The sequence below is a fragment of the Mesoplodon densirostris genome, chromosome 16, assembly GCF_025265405.1.
Source record: "Mesoplodon densirostris isolate mMesDen1 chromosome 16, mMesDen1 primary haplotype, whole genome shotgun sequence".
Classification (NCBI taxonomy): domain Eukaryota; kingdom Metazoa; phylum Chordata; class Mammalia; order Artiodactyla; family Ziphiidae; genus Mesoplodon; species Mesoplodon densirostris.
Window position 1 is genome coordinate 26,408,573 of NC_082676.1, and position 22,065 is coordinate 26,430,637.

The window sequence follows — 22,065 nt, forward strand, 5'->3', positions numbered from 1 at the left end:
CAGGCATGGACTATGTCATTAAATCCTCCCAATAACCCTGTCTGTAGGGGACACTATTACTAACCCCACTTGACAGATGAGGAAACTGATGCACAGAGAGCAATACAGTAACTTCCAAGGTCACAGAGCTGGGGGGTGGTACAGTCAGAGCTCTACGTCTGGCAGTTGGGCTCCGGAGCCTATGTTCACAGTCACTGTGACTTCCTCCCTGGTCCAAGCAGAGGATTTGAACCAGCAGGAATTGGTGGTGACAGGGAAAGGAAAGGAGGTTGATCTCCAGCACGAGAACCCTGGTGGATGATGATGCCGTTCACTGACCTGGAGGTACAGGAGAAGGAAGCCTGGTGGGCAGGGAGGGCTACAGTGACATTCAATTTGAACAAAGTGGGTTCAGGTTGTCTGTTGGACATCTAAGTGCAATGGACATCCAGGTGGCATCTTGCTTTCAGAAGAGAAATGCGAGGCTCATGGTCCCATGGGGAAGCCAGGACCTACTCCTAGGAGCAAGTGTGGCTGTCTAGCCCACGGGTCCAGAGAAGGAGCCCACTCGGGTCCAGGGCATGAAGGCAGAGGCTTTCCAACCACCCACGTGGGCCCCACTCACCCTAAAGGAGCTGGTCAGAGAGAAGGACTCCGACCAGAACTGCAGGATCCCGTCCTTGGTGACAGTCAGGATATGCCCAATCTTCTTGAACCGCTGGACTAAGAACTCCACTTTCACAATCTCACACCCATGATTCCTGCAGAAGGTGATAAGAGAGAGGAGCCCAAACCAAACCAGAGCAAAGAGCACAGAGGAGGAAGGACAAAGCTTCCCTCACAGGCACCACGAGAAACTCGGGTGAGTTTCTGTGACACGTGGGCTCTGCCCCTCCTTAAAAGGGACTGTCACCACTAACAACCGTGGCCAGAAGGAAAGGAGACCCACATGGGATGCTGGGGTGACACGGGCCTCCCAGAGCAGTAAGTTTATCCCATGAAATAGCCAGTCAGCTTCCTCATGACGGGATGGGCCAGACGAGACAGGGAACAGATGTTCTTTCACAGGAAAAACAGCCCACAGGAGGCGAGTGGAGTGGGGCTTGTGAGGAAAACTGCAAAATAACAGTGTTTCCAGCAACTACTCTAGTGCTTAGAGATGGAGGGGGGAATAGGGTCCAAGAATGAGATAAAAGTAGATAAAGGGACAGTGAGAAATCAGGGCCTAGTGAACCCAACTCTTCATCTCCAAAATCATGCCCTGAGCATAGCTAATAGCTCCTGGGCCATGCCTGGCCTCGCAGGAAGCCACTGAATGGCCTTCCCAGAGAACTTCAACGCCACCTTCCAGTGGATTCTTTCCTGTCCCCAAGCTGGCTAAGCCAACTGGCTATTAAGGGGCCAGACACAGCACAGCACACTCTCTCCCACTTGATGTGCCCACACCTCTGGGCCCCAGCAGGGCAGGTGATGTTGCCTCACCTTACTGGGAGCCAGGGGCTAACCGTTTGCCTGGAGTTATGTCCTGGTTCCCAGCAGAGCTGGGACTAGAACCCAGGCACCTCGACTCCGACTCCAGCCAGAGCCCTTTCCACACGTTGCCATGGACGTGAGCTGAGCCATGACTTAAGGATAACCCACTGGGAAATTCTACTGTGTTACAGACTCTGCACGAGAGACGGGGACTCGTTATCTGGACACGGCTCTCCTCTCTCTCTTGCCCTCAGCCCACGGCTCTGCTCAGAACCTGACCAAATTTCTCAGTCACCTCTCTAGCCGTCCCTTCCAATTCTGCCTCCTCTGTCAGGGTCAAGGGACTGTAGGGAACAGACTCAAGAGGTGAGAGCTCTGAAGAGTGCCCCAGGAAGCTGTCCCCTCCTGAGTCTCGGCTTCCTCATCTCCACAGTGACAGCACCTCCACGGGATCAAGGAGATGGCGTGCTGGGTGAGCTTGGCCCAGGCTCAGTCCAGGTGAGCCAGTTTTCAAAGTTACCCTTTCCTGATGGTGATGAAATATTATTTGGCTATTTTCTCCACCAAGCTGGACACGCCCTCCAGGTTAGTAGGTTGAGCAAATAAACAGGAGAAAACAGGGACAAGCTTCTTGTTTCAGGCCCTGGGGATCACCCTGGGGAATCAAACATCCCAGGAAATAGACCAGGAAAGGTATGACGACACCCAGCAAAGTTTCCATGTAGAAATTTATGGTTGCAGAGTGTGTCATCACTCATATTTATTGGCTATTCCTCAATTAAATCTTGACCAAATTGTTTTCAAAGTTACTCTTTTGTGGTTTTCATCACACCATCTTCTCTATTAAACTTCAGGTTGGTTGAGGGCAGAGACACCCTTCTAGTTTGTGGTCTTCTCCGTGGCCTGCTCTGGGTGTGGTCCCTGGAGACAAACTCACCCACAGCCCCTCTGGTTATAACCAGGCCACAAATGGAGGCCACCACACCTGTTACTACAGGACCCGGCTCCTGGGCCCCGGCCGCCTGCACGGGGCATCTGGTGCCCCAACCAAGGCGGACTCTGGGAGGAGAGCAAGGGGCCTGCAGCAGCCCAGCTCAGGAGGCCTGGGCCCACGGGCTGGATCCACTAGAATGTTCCTCGTTCTTAGGGAGTTTGGAGGGGTGGGGGCAAACAGGGCCAGGGCACAGAGAGAGGAGGAGCCACATGGAGGAGAGAGCCCGCAGGGTCAGGCACAGATCAAGGCCGGGACAGGAGCCACTTGCACCAGGAGTGATGCAGGGGCTGCTCCCGAGGCCCGGTGAGGGTCCTGTCACCTCAAAGGAAAGCCCTGTCCCCGCTATGTGAGACATCTGTGCCCTGTGGATGAAACCACAGACCTGCTTAGCCCCAGCCAGAGCAGGAAGCGGGAGCAGCGTCTATGCTGCGGGTAGGGAGGGTCCAACAGAGTGACCCCACCACTGTCAGTTGGCCTGAGCCTCAGTTTCCTTGTCTGCAAAATGGGGACACAATGAGGGGCTGCTCAAGCCCATCTATGGGGTTGTGAGGCTGAAACGAGCTAAAGAATACCGAGCTGCAGGCGTGGTGCCAGGCCCACGGTGGCCCCACAGACAGGCGTGGGGACTTAGGAAGGGGCGATGCAGGGCTGGCCTCAGCCTGGTCCAGACACACCCTTCAGTCCAGGGAGTCCAGGGAGAGGCTCCTTACAGGGGTATGATCCTCATAGGAAGGTGGAAGCGCAGGTGGCACTGGCTCCTCATCATCTTCTCCTTCCCCTTGAACTCACGCATCACGTAGTCCAGGTACTCCTGCTGCCTCGGGAAGAAACGCCAGCAGGGAGGGCGTCGGCCAAACTGGCTTCCAGTGCCTCGCCCGTCTCTCCCAGCCCCTTCCAAGGGACTCCGGGAGCCCCAGAGGCTCTGGCCGAGGGAGGCAGCCAAGCACCAGAGCTGTTCTTGGATCTGGATTGGCAAAGGGCCTCTGTGCAAGCATTTGTGAAGACAGCACAGCAGCGCCTCCCTCCTTAATGTGTTTCTGTAATCCTAGATAATCCTCACATCACTCCACATTTGCAGTTGCATCTGAGTCTCTTTATTCACCCCACTTTATGGCTAATAAGACTAAGGCCCATATAAGTATAGATGAGTTGCCCCAGCTCATATATCAAGAAGTCAATAGCTGGGGAGGACCCATAAGCCAGGCCACGAGGGCAAATCTAGACTCTACTGACTAGCCTCACGAAAATATGGCCACGGCCGAAATGGGCCACCATATGAAGCTATAACAAGAGGGGACTTCCCTGGTGGCATAGTGGTTAAGAATCCGCCTGCCAATGCAGGGGACACGGGTTCGAGCCCTGGTCTGGGAAGATCCCACATGCCACGGAGCAACTAAGCCTGTGCGCCACAACCACTGAGCCTGCGCTCTAGAGCCTGCGAGCTGCAACTACTGAGCCTGCGTCTAGAGCCCGCGAGCCGCAACTACTGAGCCTGTGCTCTAGAGCCCGTGAGCCACAACTACTGAGCCCACATGCCACAACTACTGAAGCCTGTGCACCTAGACCCCGTGCTCCCCAACAAGAGAAGCCACCGCAATGAGAGGCCCATGCACTGCAAGGAAGGGTAGCCCCCGCTCACCACAACTAGAGAAAGCCCGCGCGCAGCAACGAAGACCCAACGCAGCCAAAAATAAATAAATAAATAAATAAATAATTTAAAAAAACAGGGAGTTATGAAGAAAGATCATTGTGTAGATGACAGAGTGCTGGAAACATATTTATTACAGAGTATTAAGAGAAATGAAAGCAAAAAACACACATAAAGAAACAGAACGTAGGGCTTCCCTGGCAGCGCAGTGGTTGAGAGTCCGCCTGCCAATGCAGGGGACACGTGTTCGTGCCCCGGTCCGGGAAGGTCCCACATGCCGCGGAGCGGCTGGGCCTGTGAGCCATGGCCGCTGAGCCTGCGCGTCCGGAGCCTGTGCTCCGCAACGGGAGGGGCCACAACAGTGAGAGGCCCGCGTACCGCAAAAAAACAAAACAAAACAAAATGTACATCTATGCTGAGGGGGAGGTATGACAGAGCTGTTAACACATGGGCTCTTGAGGCAAAATCCCTGGGTCTGAAGATTGGCCCAGCTGCTAACTAGCTCTGTAACCCTGGGCCAATTTATTCCTCTCTTGCCTCAGTTTCCCAGTCTGTCAAATGGAGGTACATTACCAGCACCTACCCCATAGGATTCCTGTGAGGTTTAAGTATAATAATATATAAACTGCTTAGCACAATGTCTGGTGTAAATGCTAGTTATCGTTGTCAGCATTGCTACATCAATACATCAGACTGTTTCTTTGTACTTTACTGTGTTCTTTTGCATTCTTAAATGCTGTATATGCTCATTGTAGAACATTTAAAATCAGGGGTAAAAAGCATTATTATTAATATGCTCTAAAACCCTGACTTTTTTTTTTTTTATTTTTTTTGCGGTATGCGGGCCTCTCACTGCTGTGGCCTCTCCCGTTGCGGAGCACAGGCTCCGGACGCGCAGGCTCAGCGGCCATGGCTCACGGGCCCAGCCGCTCCGTGGCACGTGGGTTCCTCCCGGACTGGGGCAAGAACCTGTGTCCCCTGCATCGGCAGGCGGACTCTCAACCACTGCGCCACCAGGGAAGCCCAACCCTGACATTTTTTGATTTAACAGCCACTGAGTGACCATAAAAGGCTAAGAGATGGTTGTGGCACCAGCTGGAATCCCCTTAGCCAAATGGGAGGCTGGTGTGCAGGAGAGCCACGTGGCAGGCAGGGGTCCTTGCTGCTCACTGCTGTGTGCTCAGCCAGTCTTGGGCAGGGGTCACTAGCGTTTGTCACATACTCTCCTATACCTCGGCAGGGGAACAAGCTGCAGTGAGCCCAGCTCACAGGGGTCTCGGGAGGGCCCCCTCAAAGACTCTAAGTGTTCCCTCAATCCAGCAAGCCCCCCAGAGTCTACCCCCCTCTTCAGCCCTCCACTTGCCCCACCGACCAGCCAAGAACCGCACCCTCCAGCCACCTGAAGCAGTGGGGGTGCCCTCCTCACCTAGGTGATGGAGCCATCACAGTTCATGTCCACCTTCAAAAACAGCGCCTCTATCATCTCGTTGGACATATTGCTCAGAATCTTCTTCACACCCTCAAAGAAAGTCTTCATGTCCAGGGCTTCAAAAGAGAGAAGGAAGAACACCGTCCACTTCACTGAAAGTCCCTCGGCCCTATCACCAGCCACAGTGTTCTTGGGTGTCTGGGTGCTGAGGGGGAACACACAGAGGATCACATTGCCGGGTCATCTTTTGCATCTCATCTGTTCAACATGTGATCACCCAAAAATACTGGCCGCACACCTGCCGCATGAAAGCACCATGTTGGTCCCACAGCAGTGACAGGGGTGGGTACTAAAAAAGATCAGATCCCATTTCTGAGCAAATCAGACAGACCAGGCATTGAGACAAAGAAAACTGATGAAAACTCCAAAATAAATAAATAATAAAGACAGAAAGAAGAAAAACATAAGTAAACAATGGCAACAAAGGGACATAAATAAATTCAAAGCTATTAAGGAAGAGGTGAAACGCATCTTTTAGAGGCGATGAAAATACAAACTTGGGCTGGAGGGAAAGATGGGCAGGGGAGAGGCAGAGGGGCAGGGGGAAACTTTCTTCCCCTGCTGGGTTTCGTGGCTACAGGGGCATCTGTCTGCAAATGGATCCATTACTCCTGTCTAGATTTTTTAAAAAAGAATCACAGTCTTCAAAAAGAACTTCTAGAACCCCCTCCAAATATTTGGAACTTTCGCCATGGCCTGAAGGCTGCTCCTCCCGGACCTCACCTCTCACCACAGTCCCTTTCATTCTCTGCTCCAGCCACCATGTCCCCACACCGTTTCTCACCCTGCCACCTCAAGGCCTTTGCACCGTCTGGTTCCTCCACAGGGAAGCCTTTCCCAGGGACTCTCGAAGCGGGCGGCCCAGGGCCATGCCTGGCTCCTACTTCCCCCCAACCTTCCTCCTTACCAGCCTGGCCATGAGCTCGGGGAGTGCAGGGCTGAGCCTGTCCCCTCTCTGACTGGGTCCTCAGCGCGCAGCAAATGTTTGTTCCCTGAGTGTTTCTGTTGGCACTGGGACGTGATGACAATGACTGAGGACCACCACCATCTGTGTTTATTCTTACTGATCGCCTGATGGTGGCGGGGGGAGGGGGGGGGCGGGGGGTGCTGTGAGGAAACTGTGGCACAGAGAGATGGGGTCATGTGCCCAAGGTCACACGGCTGATGAGTGGTGGCACCCAGACCATCCCCAGCAATCTGGGGTCACGCTCTCACCCTATTCCACGCTCCTCATACAACGCCCAGCACGGCACTACCGTGACAATTATCATCGTTTACTGCTAAACTGAGGAACAAATGAAAGCCTGAACGAAAGCTGCCCTGCTTAAAGGAGCCATCCTGCTGATCTGAAGCGATAGCCAAGAGCCTTACACATTTGAGTGACATGTAACAGTCCCTCTGTGTATCAGATGGATGTCAGGGGACAGTCCCCGAGCACAGAGCTGTCCCCTCGGGAAAGAGATGGCAGTCAAAGGGCCTTTGTGCAGGTTTAATGAACAAACTCCTCTTGACAACACTACAGGGAGAGTCCCTTTCATTGATGTTTAAGAACTTGTATATATTGTTCACTGCTCTATTATTTTAATATATTTCTTAAGAACAGTTTACTGAAAAAATTTTGAGTACAACAAGAGAATAGACACAAAGTTGTCCTGGAAAGGAAATGTACACTGTGGGAGCCAGTCAGGTCCCCTGCTCATCACGGCTAAAAGGAAGCGCTCACCCCTCACACCAAATGGTTCACTAACAGCTCTCAAAGCACAAAAGTGAAAATATCATGTCCCTGGGAGGGGGCCACTACATTCCCTAGGATCAGGCAGGAGGGACTTTCTGGGCGGCTCCCTGACTCCTGCCAGCTCACTCCTCTGAGCCCCAGTGACCTCGAACCCCACCTGAGGATGCCGTTCCTGGTCCTCGGGGCCTCCTCCCTTCTGGCAGCCAAGCACCAGCCACTCTCGCCTCCCCGGGCTGCTGCGTCTCCCCCAGGCTCCGTCGCCTGCTCTGTCCTGTCGCTCGTCATGTGCCTCAGCTCTTCCCATCACTGTCCCTTTCTTTTCTGCTGGGCACTCTCCTTGAACGACCTCATCTATTCACCCATCTCTACATCTCAGGAGAGAATTTCTCTCCATGTCCCTGAATATTTCCAAGTGTCCCCCTGGCCCTTTCAACTCAGCATGTTTAAAATCCAATTTCTTATCTTTATCCCAAAACTTGCTCCCATTTCCTGTGTTCACCATCTCTGCTAACGGCATCACCTCCACCCAGTCACCCAAGATGAACACCTGAGGGGTGAGTCCTGTGGTCCTAGAATGATGCACTGTCATTCTCCCCATCTTACAGATGAGCACACAGAGGCACAAGAGGTGCGGGATTTGCCCAAGGACACACAGTGGTGCAGCGGGGATTTGAAACCAGAAGACTTTCTCCCCTCTGTTATAATCTCCAGGACCCCAATGTGCGGCCATCACATGATGAGCTCTTTCAACAAACCCCCCAGGCTCCACATCCAGCCCAACCTCCTGGCCACCATGACACTTACCTTTCTCAAACAGGTCTAGATGTGCCACCTCCCCATCAGCCCCACTGCCGGAGTTCAGGGCCCTGTGACCCGAGGGCACCCACCGCACCCCCAGGGTCACCTGGCCCCCCGGCCTGGCCCCAGGATGCCCCGCTCGCCCTCTAGCCCAGCAACACCTCTCCTATGCCAGGCCCTGCCTTGACCCTCCCTGTTCCCCATCTCCTGGGAAACTCCCACTTCACCTTTCCAGGCAGGTCAAGGATGACCTCCTCTGAACACAGTGGGGCAGGAGTCAGGGGTGGAGGAAGGGGGAGAGGCTCCCGCTGCACCCACACCTCTCTGTGTTGTCTGAACTTTCTACCCGTGTACTCTTCCAGTGCCAAGTGCCCCCAGCTCCCCGCCCCTTTCTCTTCCTTTCTTTGTAATGCCAAGAGGTAGGATAATGGATTATTTATCTCTGTTTTTTATATTCAGCATTTAAAAAAATAAATGCTATATTAAAAATACTTAAGAAAAATGTTGTTTTATAATAACTTACATGGGAATGAATCTGAAAAATAATACATATGTATGTGTAACTGAATCACTTTGCTGTATACCTGAAACTAACACAACACTGTAAATTAACTATACTTCAATTGAAAAAAAGAAAAGAAAAGAAAAATGTTGTTTCCTAGCCTCCACTCTGCCCTCCAGGGGAAATAAATACCTGTTCCCCACGCTTGTCCAGAGCGCATGCCTGTCCTTCTCAGCACACAGATCACGGAGGACAGGATGATGCTGTGCACTGGACTCACAGCCCTGCTCTCACTGAAGGGGCCTTCTTTCATCTACTTTAGCATCTGAGGTGCTCCACACGGTGGGGGTGCCTGAGAAGGCACAGGCTTTGGTGCCACAGGACTGGCCACTCTGTCGGGGCCTGTGGTTGACGTCTGTCTGTGCAGAGGTCCCAGGTGCCTCCCGTGGACAGTCAGGACCCCTGCTGCAGGGCTTCTGGGAGAACTGAATAAAATCCAGCAGAGGCCTATATAAACCATAAGGCCTAGCAGAGCTTGGTAAAATGTCTGTTGGCATAAAGGGTGGGTGGCACTCAGCCTGTGTGCCACCCACATCCACTCAGAAGCACCTGAGCCGAAGGTAAGCTCCCCCTGCCTGCAGGCCGAGCTGCAGGGCCCCCTAGCCCGGTGGTTCTCCCACGACCCCTGAGCAGCCTGCAGCCTCCCCCAGGCAGGCCCCCCCCCGGGCAGCGGGCCAGGGGTACGTGGACACTTTCAAGACCAGCAAAACCACTGCAGCCCAAAAAGGGAACTTGCAGAACGGGAAGAGAACCATGTATCTCCCCTCTTCCCTCCGAGGCAAGCACAAATGGCCAAGGTTCCCGAGAAACGGTTTCAAGCCCATGCTCAGAATTCACCTCTTTTAAAGCCTTCTGAAAGAGAAAAAGGGTCCTATTTTCCTTTACCCTCCATCAACTAAGAGTGAATTTTCCTTTCCTCCATTTAAAACCACGGCCAGTTTTCTGTTTTGTTTTTTAAAATGAGGAAGCTCTTTTTACACTGATAGGAAAAGATTTCAAGACATATTAGGTCAAGACATATTCAAGAAGGGAAACGATAAAAATTATTTTTAAAAAAGCAAGGAGTAGACAATTGTGCAGATCCTTCACGATGTATACAGATATCAGATCATCACTTTGCACACTTTAAATACATTACAATTTGATTTGTCAATTATACCTCAATAAAGTTGGAGGACAAAAAAGCAAGGAGTAGAGCAGTGTAGACAGTAGTGCACATGAAAAGCAGGGGGAAGCAACTACAGGCACTCTGTGCTTCTGAAGGTCACAGGAACCAGGAAGCAGTAACGCCTGCAGGGACTGCATGCTGGACGGAGCAGCACAGTCTGGCCCAGGGAGACATTTTCTCTGTATACCAAGAAAAGGTATCATGAGATAAGTGCCTTTTGAATTTTTCTTTTTGGAAAATGTTTGTAATGCAGCATTGTAAAAATACTGCATGGTGGTCTGCTTCGAAAAGAGGGAGAGATATGGCACCTTTTGAATTCTGAACTGTGTGCCTATATTACCTGTTCAAAACAAAAGACAAACAGAATAAAAACTGTGGCTAAAGCTGGGGCTGCCAGGTCGTCTAAGACACAGTGGTGGCACCTCCTGGCCGCCAAATACCAACACCCGAAGAACTCTGATTAGGGACAATCTCAGCTTCAGGTCAGACACAAATTGTCCCTCCCCCACCTCACTTTGCTCTTTGTAAACTGACCATTTGTTACCCTTTCCTGCCAAAACACGGTGTGGCTGTAAAACTCAAATTGATGGGGCAAGTAGCCATGGCCCCAGCATTGGTGCTCAGAGTTTAGTGGATAGAAACAAAGATGACTTTAAGTATTCCAATAGGAATAATAATTTAACTTTATGTGTATCTTCCCAAGGGGATAAATCAAGCTCTAAAGAGAAAAAAGTGTGATGCACAAAGGATGTTCTTCACAGTGTTATTTAAACTCAATAAAACCGAAATGTTTCATTTAGGGAAATGGCTTAGTCAACCAGTAGAGCACTTGCATTCACTGCTAGTGATGATTCAGAAGACCACAGAAAGTGTGAAAAAACCCTTAAGGAATTAACATTAAGAGAAAAAGAAGGGTCTGAAATTACATAAAGTACAATTACAGACATGTGAAAACACACATAGCCATCTGGGGCAGAGAGGCTGAAGGTGGCCCCACGATGGCCACCTCCTGGCGTTCATGCCCTCCCGTGATCCCTTACCTTTGAGTGTGGCAGAACCTGTGACTTGCTCCTGACCAACAGAATACGGCAAAGGTGACAGGATCTACGGGACTGTGTGTGCACGATTAAGAGATTGTAGCACACGTCGTGCTGGAGTTGCCATCTTCCTGCCTGACTTGAGTCTTGAAATCAGCCGTGTTGGTGAGTCCCACAGGGCCAGGAACTGGGCAGCTCTAGGAGCTGAAAACAGTAGCCCTTCAATAGCCAGGAAGAAACAAGAGCCCTCAGTCCTGCAGCTTCAAGGAGATGAATTCTGTCAACAACCTGGTGAACTTAGAAGTGGACCCTTCCGGGACTTCCCTGGTGGTCCAGTGGTTAAGAATCCACCTCCCAACGCAGGGGACGCGGGTTCAATTCCTGGTCGGGGAACTAAGATCCCACATGCCGAGGGGCAACTAAGCCCATGCACTGCAACTACTGAGCCCTTGTGCCTCAGCTAGAGAGCCCACGTGCTGCAAACTACAGAGCCCATGCGCTCTGGAGCCCGTGCACCACAACGAAGGGCCTGCCTGCTGCAACTAAGACCCGACGCAGCAAAAAAAAAAAAAAAAGTGGACCCTTCCCAGTCAAGCCCCAGATGATACTGCAACCCCAGCTGACACCTTGGCTGCAGCCTAGTGAGACCCTGAGCAGGGAAGCCAGCTAAGCTGTGCCCAGACTCCTGACCCACTGAAATGGTGAGATAATAAACATGTGTTGGTTTAAGCCACTAATTCTGTGGGAATATTGCTACACAGTAATAGATAATGAACCATACATATGTAACTGTTTGGAAGAAAACATACTGAAATGCTGATAGAGGTTACCCAAGTGTTTGGATTAGGGGTATTTGTTTCCTCGGTCCCAAATAGTTTCTAGTAGGCTTACAATACCCACAGTGTAACGACGAAAAGTTTTAAAGGAGATACTGGATAAAAAAACGCTTGTCAAGTCTGCACCCTTCACCCATGCCAGGTCCTGGGTCCCTCCCTGTGCAGAAGCCAGAGGCTGAGCCCATGACGTAGCCTCACCTCCAGTCGAGTCGACCTTATCTTGAAACATTTTCTCCATCTGGGCCAGGTGTGGCTCAGTGAACAGCTGAGACTCGTGTTGGAAGTCGGATGTCTGGCTAAGGGAGACGGATGGTGTCGGGGAGCTGAGAACCTCCTTGCTCTTCTGGGACCCACCTGCAGAGGACACCTGGAACACAGCTGACTACAAGAACCAGGCACTGAGAGGGGTGATTTCCTGAGCTGAACAGTTTAAGCACATCTTATTGAAAGAGCACACCTTTGGGGTAGGTAGTGTTGTGGTGTGTTACTTACTGATGCAAACCAAGTAAGTGTTTAACCACTTTTAGGCCTAGGAAGCCCAAGGAAGATCTAGACTGCTTCTCCTGACTCTGGGGAGTTAACTACTGTTCCCCTTTTACAGGTGCCACTACTGAGGCTCAGCGAGGTTAGCAGACACAGCCAAGGTCCCACCTCACACATCACAGGACTCTACAAGGTGCTTCAGCTGAGTAACTATATAGTTTCAAATCTTCAGTGGTCAGAAGTCAAGACCCCAAGGAATCCAGCTCCATCTTCTCCAGCCAGTGTGATTTTGTGCTGACCAGCCCAGACACCCCGGATCAGGTCAGATCACCTGTGCTCGACAGCCAAGCTCATGCAGTCCCCTCCATCAGGGGCTCTCGGCTTCTGCCACCTCCTGCTCACCTTCCCGCATTCTCTACCCAGCCTTCCCCATCCCCCCAGCCCTCAACAAAGCTTCCCCTCTGTCACCCCTACACGTGACTCATTTTGACCCTCAGCACAGTGTTGCAGGTTCCTGAAGACTCAGGTCATCAAAGGCCACCTGCCCCCAAAGACTCCAGGTGTGGACTATGTGATAACCATTGGGTGTTGCCCACTGAAATGCACTGCTTTGGGCCTTGGGCAGTCAAGAAGACTTCGGTTCAGAAAGTCAAAAGACAAGGTGGAGTTTGGACTACTCACTCTCAACGCAGTGCTCCTCCAACTGTGATCTTTCCCTCATTCCCTCAGGGTCTATGCACATTCGTTGAGTGCCAGGCACTGTGGACACACCATCGAACAGAGTGGAGACCTGCCTTCATGGAGCCCAACAGATGAGCTAGTTAATGCTCTCACCAGCCACGCAGGCCCCGAGGTTAGAAATCCCACCACCATCTTTGGTTCTTCCCTCTGCCTCCCTTGCATTCTTACTGTCCTTCCTATTGATTCTTACTATGATCCATCCCCTATATCTAAACCTTCCTCTCCCACATCCCTGCCCCACCCTAAACCCTAGCCTTTTGCTGGGACAAGTACAATGACCTTCCTCAACTGGGACCAGAGTTTGGTCTTCCCTTCAAATCCACCTCCCAAAACATTCGCACCAATTATCTTTCTGGAAGGCAAATCTGATCATGACTCGACTCCTGAGTGTGGCACTCAAAGCCCGTTGCAATGTAGCCCTGACCTGTCTTTCTAGTTGTAATGCACACACCATGGTCCAGGCACGCCAGCTGCTCTCCACCACCCCCCACACACAGACAGCATTCCACTTCTCCTCACGTCTTTCCCTCTATGCAACACAGACCATCATCCCCAGAGGTGAACTCCTACCCATGCTTCAAACTCTGGCTCAAATGACACCTCCTCCAAGGAGCTTTTCAATAACTTCCAGGTGAGAGTCATCATTGCCACCCTCTGTGCTTCCAAACTCTTTGCTCCTATCTCCCATGCATGCTTGATACCTGTGCATGTCTGTCCATATGTGTGACAGCAAGGTGTGATGGGAAACACACAGCTGTGGAGTCCCAGAGCTCTCTGGGCTAGAATTCTGCCTGGCTCCCTGCTCCCAAGCTAATTTATCGTGGGCATATCACATCACTTCTCTGAGCCACGAGTTTCCGTATCTGCAAAATCTCTCCCCAGTATCCACCTTGAAGGGTTGTGGTGAGGTAAAATGACACCTGAACACATGTGAAGCCCCAACAAATTGTATTACACAATCAATGAGAACTCCTGTTATTACTCCCCATCTCATAGTGAGCTCTTTGAAGGCCAGGGCATTTAAAAATTATCTTGCTTTAATCTATACTAATTCTATTTTCCCCAGCCCCAAGCACATAATGGACACTAAATACTCACCTGGCTTCATAATACTTTGTACAGCCCACCCCACCATTTTATCACAACTTAGCTGGACAAAATTAAGTACAGTCCATGTAGAGACTGCAAATTGGTGGCCTCAGTTTTATTGCGTTCGGCCCACACAATGCTTTAAAAGGGAAAACCAGCCTACTGCAGTAGACTTGCTACTTTGTAAATATCTAAGCTTGCAACTCCCCGTGCAGAGGTTGATAACCTGATAACCGACAGACTTAGATGCCCATGAGCGATGTCTGGTGGCTCTGGAACACCCCCTGCCGTTATCAATTCTGATGGCTTTCTTACCTTTTGAGATAGAGAGCTCTCTCTGAAGTCCTCAGAAGACATTGGTCTTGACCTAGAATAGGGAATCATAGTTGCTTTAACTCCAGTCTTTGTAAGGACCATGTGGGAGGCTGACCTAGCTGAGTCACAGGAAGGTGGAAAAAAAGTCAAGGTCAAGGGAGAGGATGGCTGCCCCGTGCCCATGGACCCCCAGCCCGTATTTGATGAGCACCCCTCTTCTCATAGGGGATCCTCCAACAGGGAGTTTTTCTAGAGCTTATACCTGTGAGCCTTCTTTCCTCTGACGGGAAAGAGTTGTCCTACTGAGGACCTGAGGCTTCTCAAGTTACTATAACCCTGGCTTAATGCCAGAGACTTCCTGAAGGGAGTCACCCTTTCTTCAGAATTAGAAAAGGCTTAGGAGGCCATGCAGGGGTCCAACCATAATTCACAGATTAGGGAAATAAGGTCCGGGGCAAGCACATTTCCAAAGGGTCAAACACATGCACCAAAGGTGGGGCAAGATGGGCCCCTGACTCTCCACTGTGTGCACCCACCCGCCCTCAGTGCCCCTGGAGGCAGGACTTCTCCTCACGCAGCACGGGGTCAGGTGTGAGTGTGGAGGAGGGGGTCCATTCCGTGGAGCTCTGCTCTGAGAATACAAAGGGCACATTTCCACTGGGTCAATGGCACCTCCACAGAGGATGGAAGACAGCATTGTGTTAGGATTACTGGAGCGTCAATCCACCTCATCAGCAAGTGTCACCAGCAGGAATCAAGAGGGCACTCTAGGATGGCATGAATACTTTCATGAAGGCAACTATGAACTCATCAGCATAAGATGGAGGGAGAGAGGAGGAGGAAGACTGGCCCATGGTGTCCTAACCTAACCGTGTCTTGGCGACAGCTCAGCTATAAGAACCAAAGGAGAGAGAAGAGCCGAAGGAAAGGAGACTTGGAAGCCAGGAACCAGGGTAACTGAGGGAAATGCCAGAAACATTTCCAGAAAAGGGAGCAATGAGGGAAAGTGGCTTAATGCATGTGATGCTGGGCTGTCCAATTAGAAACAAAAAACAAATACCTAGACATATGGGGACTGAAACTTGAGTGGCTACATTTAGGGGATAGAGAGAGGAGAAACACACAAAAGACAGGATTAATCAACCAGGAAGATTGGGATGCTCCAGAGTGAGCCAAGATGATAAGAAATGAAGGCCACTGAACACAGCGATGAAAGGTCACCAGTGAGAAAGCTGCAGAGGTGTATTCATAAGTCCATTTCTGTTCAGAATATATACCTGTATATGTTGCCACCTGCATGGAAAGAGAGCCTGGAAAAGTAAACTCCAAATGTAATGTCAGTTATTTCTTGCAGGTGAGATTAGAGAATTTCTATAGTCTAAAATCATGCATTTCTCTATTTTTTTAATTCAAAAAAGGTTCATACCAATCTTTAAGATTTATTTCAAGGGAGTGAATGGTGGGTAGCAATTTATTCATCTGTGAAAGACCGTTGTACAAGAGTGGTAGCTGGGAATTCCCTGGCGGTCCAGTGGTTAGGACTTGGCACTTTTTTTTTTTTTTTTTTTTTTTTTTCTTTTTGCGGTATGTGGACCTCTCACTGTTGTGGCCTCTCCCGTTGCGGAGCACAGGCTCCGGATGCACAGGCCCAGTGGCCATGGCTCATGGGCCCAGCCCCTCCGCGGCATATGGGATCCTCCCAGACCGGGGCACGAACCCGTATCCCCTGCATCGGCAGGCGGACTCTCAACCACTGCGCCACCAGGGAGGCCCAGGACTTGGCACTTTTATTGCTGGGGCCCGGGCTCGATCCCTGGTCAGGGAACTAAGATCCTGCAAGCCATGCAGTGCAGCCAAAAAAAAAAAAAAAAAAAAAAAAAAAAAAAGTGGTTGCTGCAACATCGTTCAGAGCAGCAAAAAATAAAGTGAATGACTATCAGTAGAGGAATGGCTGAGTAAATCAGTACACCTGCACTCAGGACGTTACCCAAGGAATCAAAAGGATGAATCTGACCTTCGGCAGACGACCAGGAGGGATTTCCATGAGATACAAGAAGAGTGCACAGAATGATGCCAATATTTATAAAAGAATGACAAACAGGTACGTGCTTATACATGTAAGTACGTGTGTACACATACACACATCTGTAAATGGGACTACCCTTAATAATTATGGGGCCACGAGCAAAAGAACAAATATTGGTCCACATAGCAAGTCTAGTTATTTTAAATGTTTATAAATTATTACACTGCTAAATAAAATACATTCTATTCTCCTACCTTCACAAATACACTTTCATAACAAGCTGGAAGGCCAGGTTCAAATTTAGAACTCTTGAATTCCTCAGCTCACTGACAGAATTTGGCAGTGTGGCCTCCAAGCCCTCTGCCCAACCCCATGTCCTCTCCATGCTGCTGAGGGGGCTTGTGGATGGTGGCATGTGGACGGACACCCCAGCCCATACACCCAGGCTGCATCTCCCCCATGCCTCCACTGCTCCATGGTCACTGCAAGCCTTGCCAAGGCTGCCCTCAAAAATGACGCCCTGAGGAACAGGCCTACAAAGACTCTGGAATCAGCTTCAAAGTGATTTGGGTGGGGAATTCCAGTACTTAGAGCAGGGGATGGGGGGCAGGGGGGGAGGGGGAGCAGACAGCACACCGGTGGGGCCTGAGTGGCCATCCGCTTAGCCCCTTGAACCTACCTCATCTGGTGGAGAGGGACATGGCCAGAGGAGGGACAGAGTGGGATGCCCTAAAGCTCAGCCCGGGGCAGGGCCCCTTCTTGCCTGGGTCTAAGGGGGTACTGTACTGTCAGTACATACAAAATCATGAGTACATATGGATTATGCGGAGTTGGGGGCCAATGCGGCAAAAAACGTAGGCCAAGAATAAAGGAATACAAAAAAGTCTGCACTAACACAAGGCACGTATATCACCAAAATTATATTAAGCAGCAAAGCACTGGTATGTATACAGAAATCAAGTATACTTTGTTTCGCTTTAAAGTCCTGGTTAACATGTGATTAAAGTTAACATCACCGATGAGGGAGCCAAAGGCCCTGCCTCCTGCCGCACTGGTCTCTAGATCACCACTTCCGCGGTACCCTCCACAAACGTACGTAACCTGACAACCCCAAACTGCAGGACATTCTACAAAGTAACTGGGTTTTACTCTTAAAATCTGTGTCATGAAGAACAAAGACTAAGGAACTGTTCCAGATTAAAGGTGACTGAGAGAGCTAACAACTAAAGGCAATGCGTGATTCTGAACTGGATCCTAGACTGGGTGGGGAAAAGGTCTAAAGGCCTTTATTAGGACCATCAGCAAAATTTAAACATGACTACGTTCTTAGATAATATTGAATTAATGTTGTTTCCTGCTTTTGACAACTGTTCTGTGGTTATACAAGAGAACATCCTTGGTCTTAGGAAATACACACTTGGGTATTTAAAGGTAAAGGGACACAATATCTGTAATTTATTCCCAGATGGTTCAACAAACGCATAGGATGGTAAAGCAAATGCGGCAAAATGTTCACCATATTAGTCAGTCTGGGCAAAGGGGAGTTCTTTATACTATTCTCACAACTATTTAAATCTTTTTATTATTTTATAAATAATTATTTTAAAACTACAATAATTATTTTATTTAAAACTACAATAATTTATTTAAAACTACAATAATTATTTAAAACTACAATAATTATTTTAAAACTACAAGTTTTATGAGAAAGGGAGGAGCTCTGTATGTTTGTGGACTGAGGCCACAAAGGGGAAAAAATATTGGTTGAGAGCAACAGAGACACCCAAGAGCAAAGCACAAGCGTAAGAAGCAAAGGGAAGTACTAGTCCTCTGATACTGGAAGGAAGAGAAGATTCAGCTGTAGAGTTAAATATCTATCTGGAATGAGAGCAGGTAAGATCAGAGGAAGCCTCCTCTGAGGGGAAGGGGCCAGGGTGTGGGGTTCCATACAAACCTGGAAACAGGGGTGAGAGCTTAGAACTGCCTCTAGGGAAGTAGGCCGAGGATGGAAGAATAACTGGTTTGCTGAGTAATTTGTTTGTTAGAATTTACAGGGGCAGATGACTTAAGGCCAAATGCAGTTAAAGCTGTCCTGGAAATCTAGCTCAGACAGGCTCAGCTCTCCTGTTCGGCCTTTAATCTCAGGCAAATGGATTTTAGGGCCCAGGTGTCCAATCTTTTGGAGATGACTTTAATCCCAAACCCTCACTCATCCCGACCCAATTTGCTCTCCCGTTAACACTGCTGGCTATGTTTGACAGAGGCTTATTGGTTTTCAACTTCCTTCTCGACAGAGACATCTTGACAGCTGTCCCCAAGTCCAAAGTAGCTCCTCTATGAAGTTGCTGTCGAACTCCGAGGGCCTCAACCTGACTGCAGGGTCAGCTGGCCACACTTAGAACCAGGAAAATGAGATAGAATTCCATATGCAGAACACAAAACGGAACAGCAGAATCCATCCCACAAACCATAACCACACAGCCATGTTTCATCTAATCTGAGACATTCTTTTTATGGATGAAGTTGAACTTACAGCAGACAGTGACAGGAAGAGCTACAGCACACAAAGCCAGGACAAGTATGAGTGGAGAACGACCCATAGGACAAATACAGCACAGAGCGCCCACAACTCATGGAAACTGGAAAATGCCCAGGAGCTTAATGATAAAGCAGCATTCACCAAAACCAAAAGGCCAACTAGCCCCCACAGTTGGAGGACAGTGGAAGGCACAGCAGCTCTCTCAACATAAGATGCATGAGCTCCAACTCTTTGAAAAGAGGAAGACTACAAGAGCACTGTGTGTAAGATGGGAGTCCTATAAACCCAGACTTCATGGCAGGCCTGGACTTGATACAGCACTGTTCAATCTTGCCCCTGGCACAATTCAGCACCATGAGCTGGCCAAAGGCAAATCTCTTGGGCAGAATTCAACCAGGGACATGGATTCCAGACTTAAAGATACCCAGCTGAATCACATTTCATGATGACCTAAATGTTACCAAAATGTTAACTGATCACCAAGCCAAGACCCCTCCCCATATCTTCACCACAAAGAGAACACCCACATAGAGAAAAAATTTCTGCTCCCATTTCATCAACAGTGGAGACAAAAGACTTTGTCACACTGTAAAACATGAAAAGTAGAGTGGTTCAATGAAATGTCATAAAAGATGCAGAAGGTCTTTTAAATCAGAGTTTTATTAAACTAGGTATTAATAAACTAGAAGGGTTTATTAAAAAACAACAACAACAACAACAACAAACAGAGTCAAGGCCGATTTGACTATTCCCCACTGTCTTTTGGTCTGGGGCTTTCATTTTCCAATCCAATGTTATCATTTCTACTTATAGCAGTCCCTGCGTTTATCAACATTTTTACATGGGCCAAAATATGCTAAATTCTATCACAATAAATGTAACTTTCCTTCCCAAAGGAGAAACACGAGAACAAAGGGGAAGTAGTAAGATGCATTCATTCTACTTCTTAGGTAAGGAAAAGTTCAGAAAACCCACATCTAAAACGAATAAAATCGTGATCATCAATAATTCAAGTTTATTAACTCAAGAAGCAGGAGAGAAGGTGTTTAAGAAGAAAAAAATCTCGTAGATAAACCTCTGCACAAAATAATTCTGGAAAAAAGTTCAAAGTCCTACTTGACACTGGTTCAGGCATCGCTTGCCAATCCTAAGGAGATTCTACCCTGCTCCCTAAAAGCAGAGATGGAATGATGCCGGAAGGCTTCAAGACACAGTCACTGCTCCAGGGAAGGCAGCTCCACTCCACTCAGCAGCAGCGCCAACTCTGTCCTCGCCAGCTTTGCCACTGCGGGATTTAAAACGTCAAAAATTGTAACCTAACATACAATTTATATGTGTGAATTACTCTTCAGTAAAGCTGCAATGATTCTTCTCAGCTTTATAAAATTTATTGAAATTTTTAAGGTGCAACTTGATAGCTAAGAAGACAGGCTTTTTCCTTTTCAAAATCGAATAAACAAGACAGAAGCCAATGACCACTGGAACTCGAGGGGACCCTGAGGATTAATGTCAAGATCACACCTTTAGTTGAGACTAACTCAACTCACATGACATTTAAAACAATGCTCTTCCTACCACACTGCCAAAGAGAACTCCGGATTCACATACCAAAGATTTCAAAATACCATGATTGAAGAAAAACAGCAGATTCTTGGGGTGGTTCAGTACCTAATTACCCATCTCCTCCCCAAAAAAGAAAGAAAAAAAATTAAGTCAGAGAGTTACAAATTCTTAGGAAATTTTTAAAAATAATTTTTATTTCATTCAACGTTGAATTATTGTTTCTTCTCTCAGCCTTTAAAATTACTAGGGAGGGAGGCGCACACACAGGGGCAAGCTGCGATTAGCCTACAGCTACCTGTAAAAAACAGGTTATTCCATTCTTCCTAGTAGTGTTTAAAATTTCAAAGTAAAAACAGCAGTCATATATAATTACACGTTTAACTCACATTATTTTGTAGAAAAACATATAAAATACAAAAAAAAAAGGCAGTATCAGGTTAGAAACCTTTAGAATGCTAAAATCCAGATGACCCTGAGGTATGCTGGATCTTAAAATCACTAGAACTACTCCAAAATATATAAATGGGCCCAATCGGAGAAATATAAATATGAACGTGATGAAACAACTGTGAAGCAAGCAAGACAGGAAAGAAATCTGAAGGTCACTCAAGCTTAGACTAGGATAAACGGTGACAGATCCTGGGTGCAATATATTTAGATTCTTGCACTAAATGGTGGTTCAGGGATGGATGTATTAACAAAGCTCTCCCTGCAGCTTGCAGCCTGTGGGAAAAAAAGCCAAACACATGTGTTGAGCCACTTTTTACTTCATCTGTCAAAATCTCTGAGTCAAAACTTTTATTAAAATACAAAAGGATGTACACTTTACAAACCATTTCACTGTCAGTGCAAAGTTTTTCAAAATTTCACGTGCAAAATGTATGTAGTTGATGCTGAAAAACATTGTGCTCTTCTCTGAACCAAAACTTTCTCAACTGTTGAAAACTGGCCTCCAGAGGCAACACCTGCTGGAACTGGGCACTCTCCCACTCTTTCTGGCTCTGGTATCCTACTGGCTTTTACAGACCTAAGTAACTTTTCCTGGCTCAGAAAGGTTCCTGGGGAAAACATCCTCGCTCATCTCTTCACTGAGCCAATGAAAAGCCATGCTCTGCAGACCAAGGATGCAGGGCCTGGGGAAGGACCCTGGTCCTGATCCTTGGCCTCCTGATCACGGCACTTCTCCCTCGTTCATTTTGAAGAAGGGCTCCAGCCACACACTCCCTTTATATATTCAGTCTACCCACTTGCATGCTTGACCTCAGCTTAACTTTAATAGTCTAAACTGCAATTTGTGAATCATCCGTGAAAGCTGAATCTTAGAAACTCATCTTTGTCCCCGCTGGAAACTAGTAAGAGCCACAAAGCCAGCTTTGTTAAGACCTACCCCGATGGACTGAATCTCACTACAGCTTCCCAAATCTCATTCTCCCACCAAAAGTGAAAATTAAAGACATCAGCAAATGGAATAAACTGCTCTTTCTCCTTTTCCTCATACCTACATCAAGCCTATCCTCACTAATTCCTGCAAACTGCGAAAAATATTCAAAATAAACCAGGAAAAAGTTAAGGAAAAAAATTTTTAACTTT

General features: G+C 48.5%; 2 protein-coding genes across 2 annotated transcripts in view; both read right to left on the reverse strand.

Annotated features, from left to right (window-relative positions):
* The window catches only part of EFCAB8 (EF-hand calcium binding domain 8), a 33,697-nt gene extending 20,112 nt beyond the window's left edge, over positions 1–13,585 (reverse strand). The window contains 5 exon segments of the mRNA XM_060079180.1: positions 605–740; positions 3,157–3,260; positions 5,521–5,639; positions 11,918–12,101; positions 13,514–13,585. Of these exon segments, the coding sequence (XP_059935163.1) occupies positions 605–740; positions 3,157–3,260; positions 5,521–5,639; positions 11,918–12,101; positions 13,514–13,585 (615 nt within the window).
* Positions 13,586–19,603: 6,018 nt separating this feature from the next.
* The window catches only part of MAPRE1 (microtubule associated protein RP/EB family member 1), a 33,070-nt gene continuing 30,608 nt past the window's right edge, over positions 19,604–22,065 (reverse strand). The window contains exon 8 of the mRNA XM_060120251.1: positions 19,604–20,197. The gene's annotated coding sequence lies outside the window, so the exon portion shown is untranslated. The remainder of the gene's footprint in view (positions 20,198–22,065) is intronic.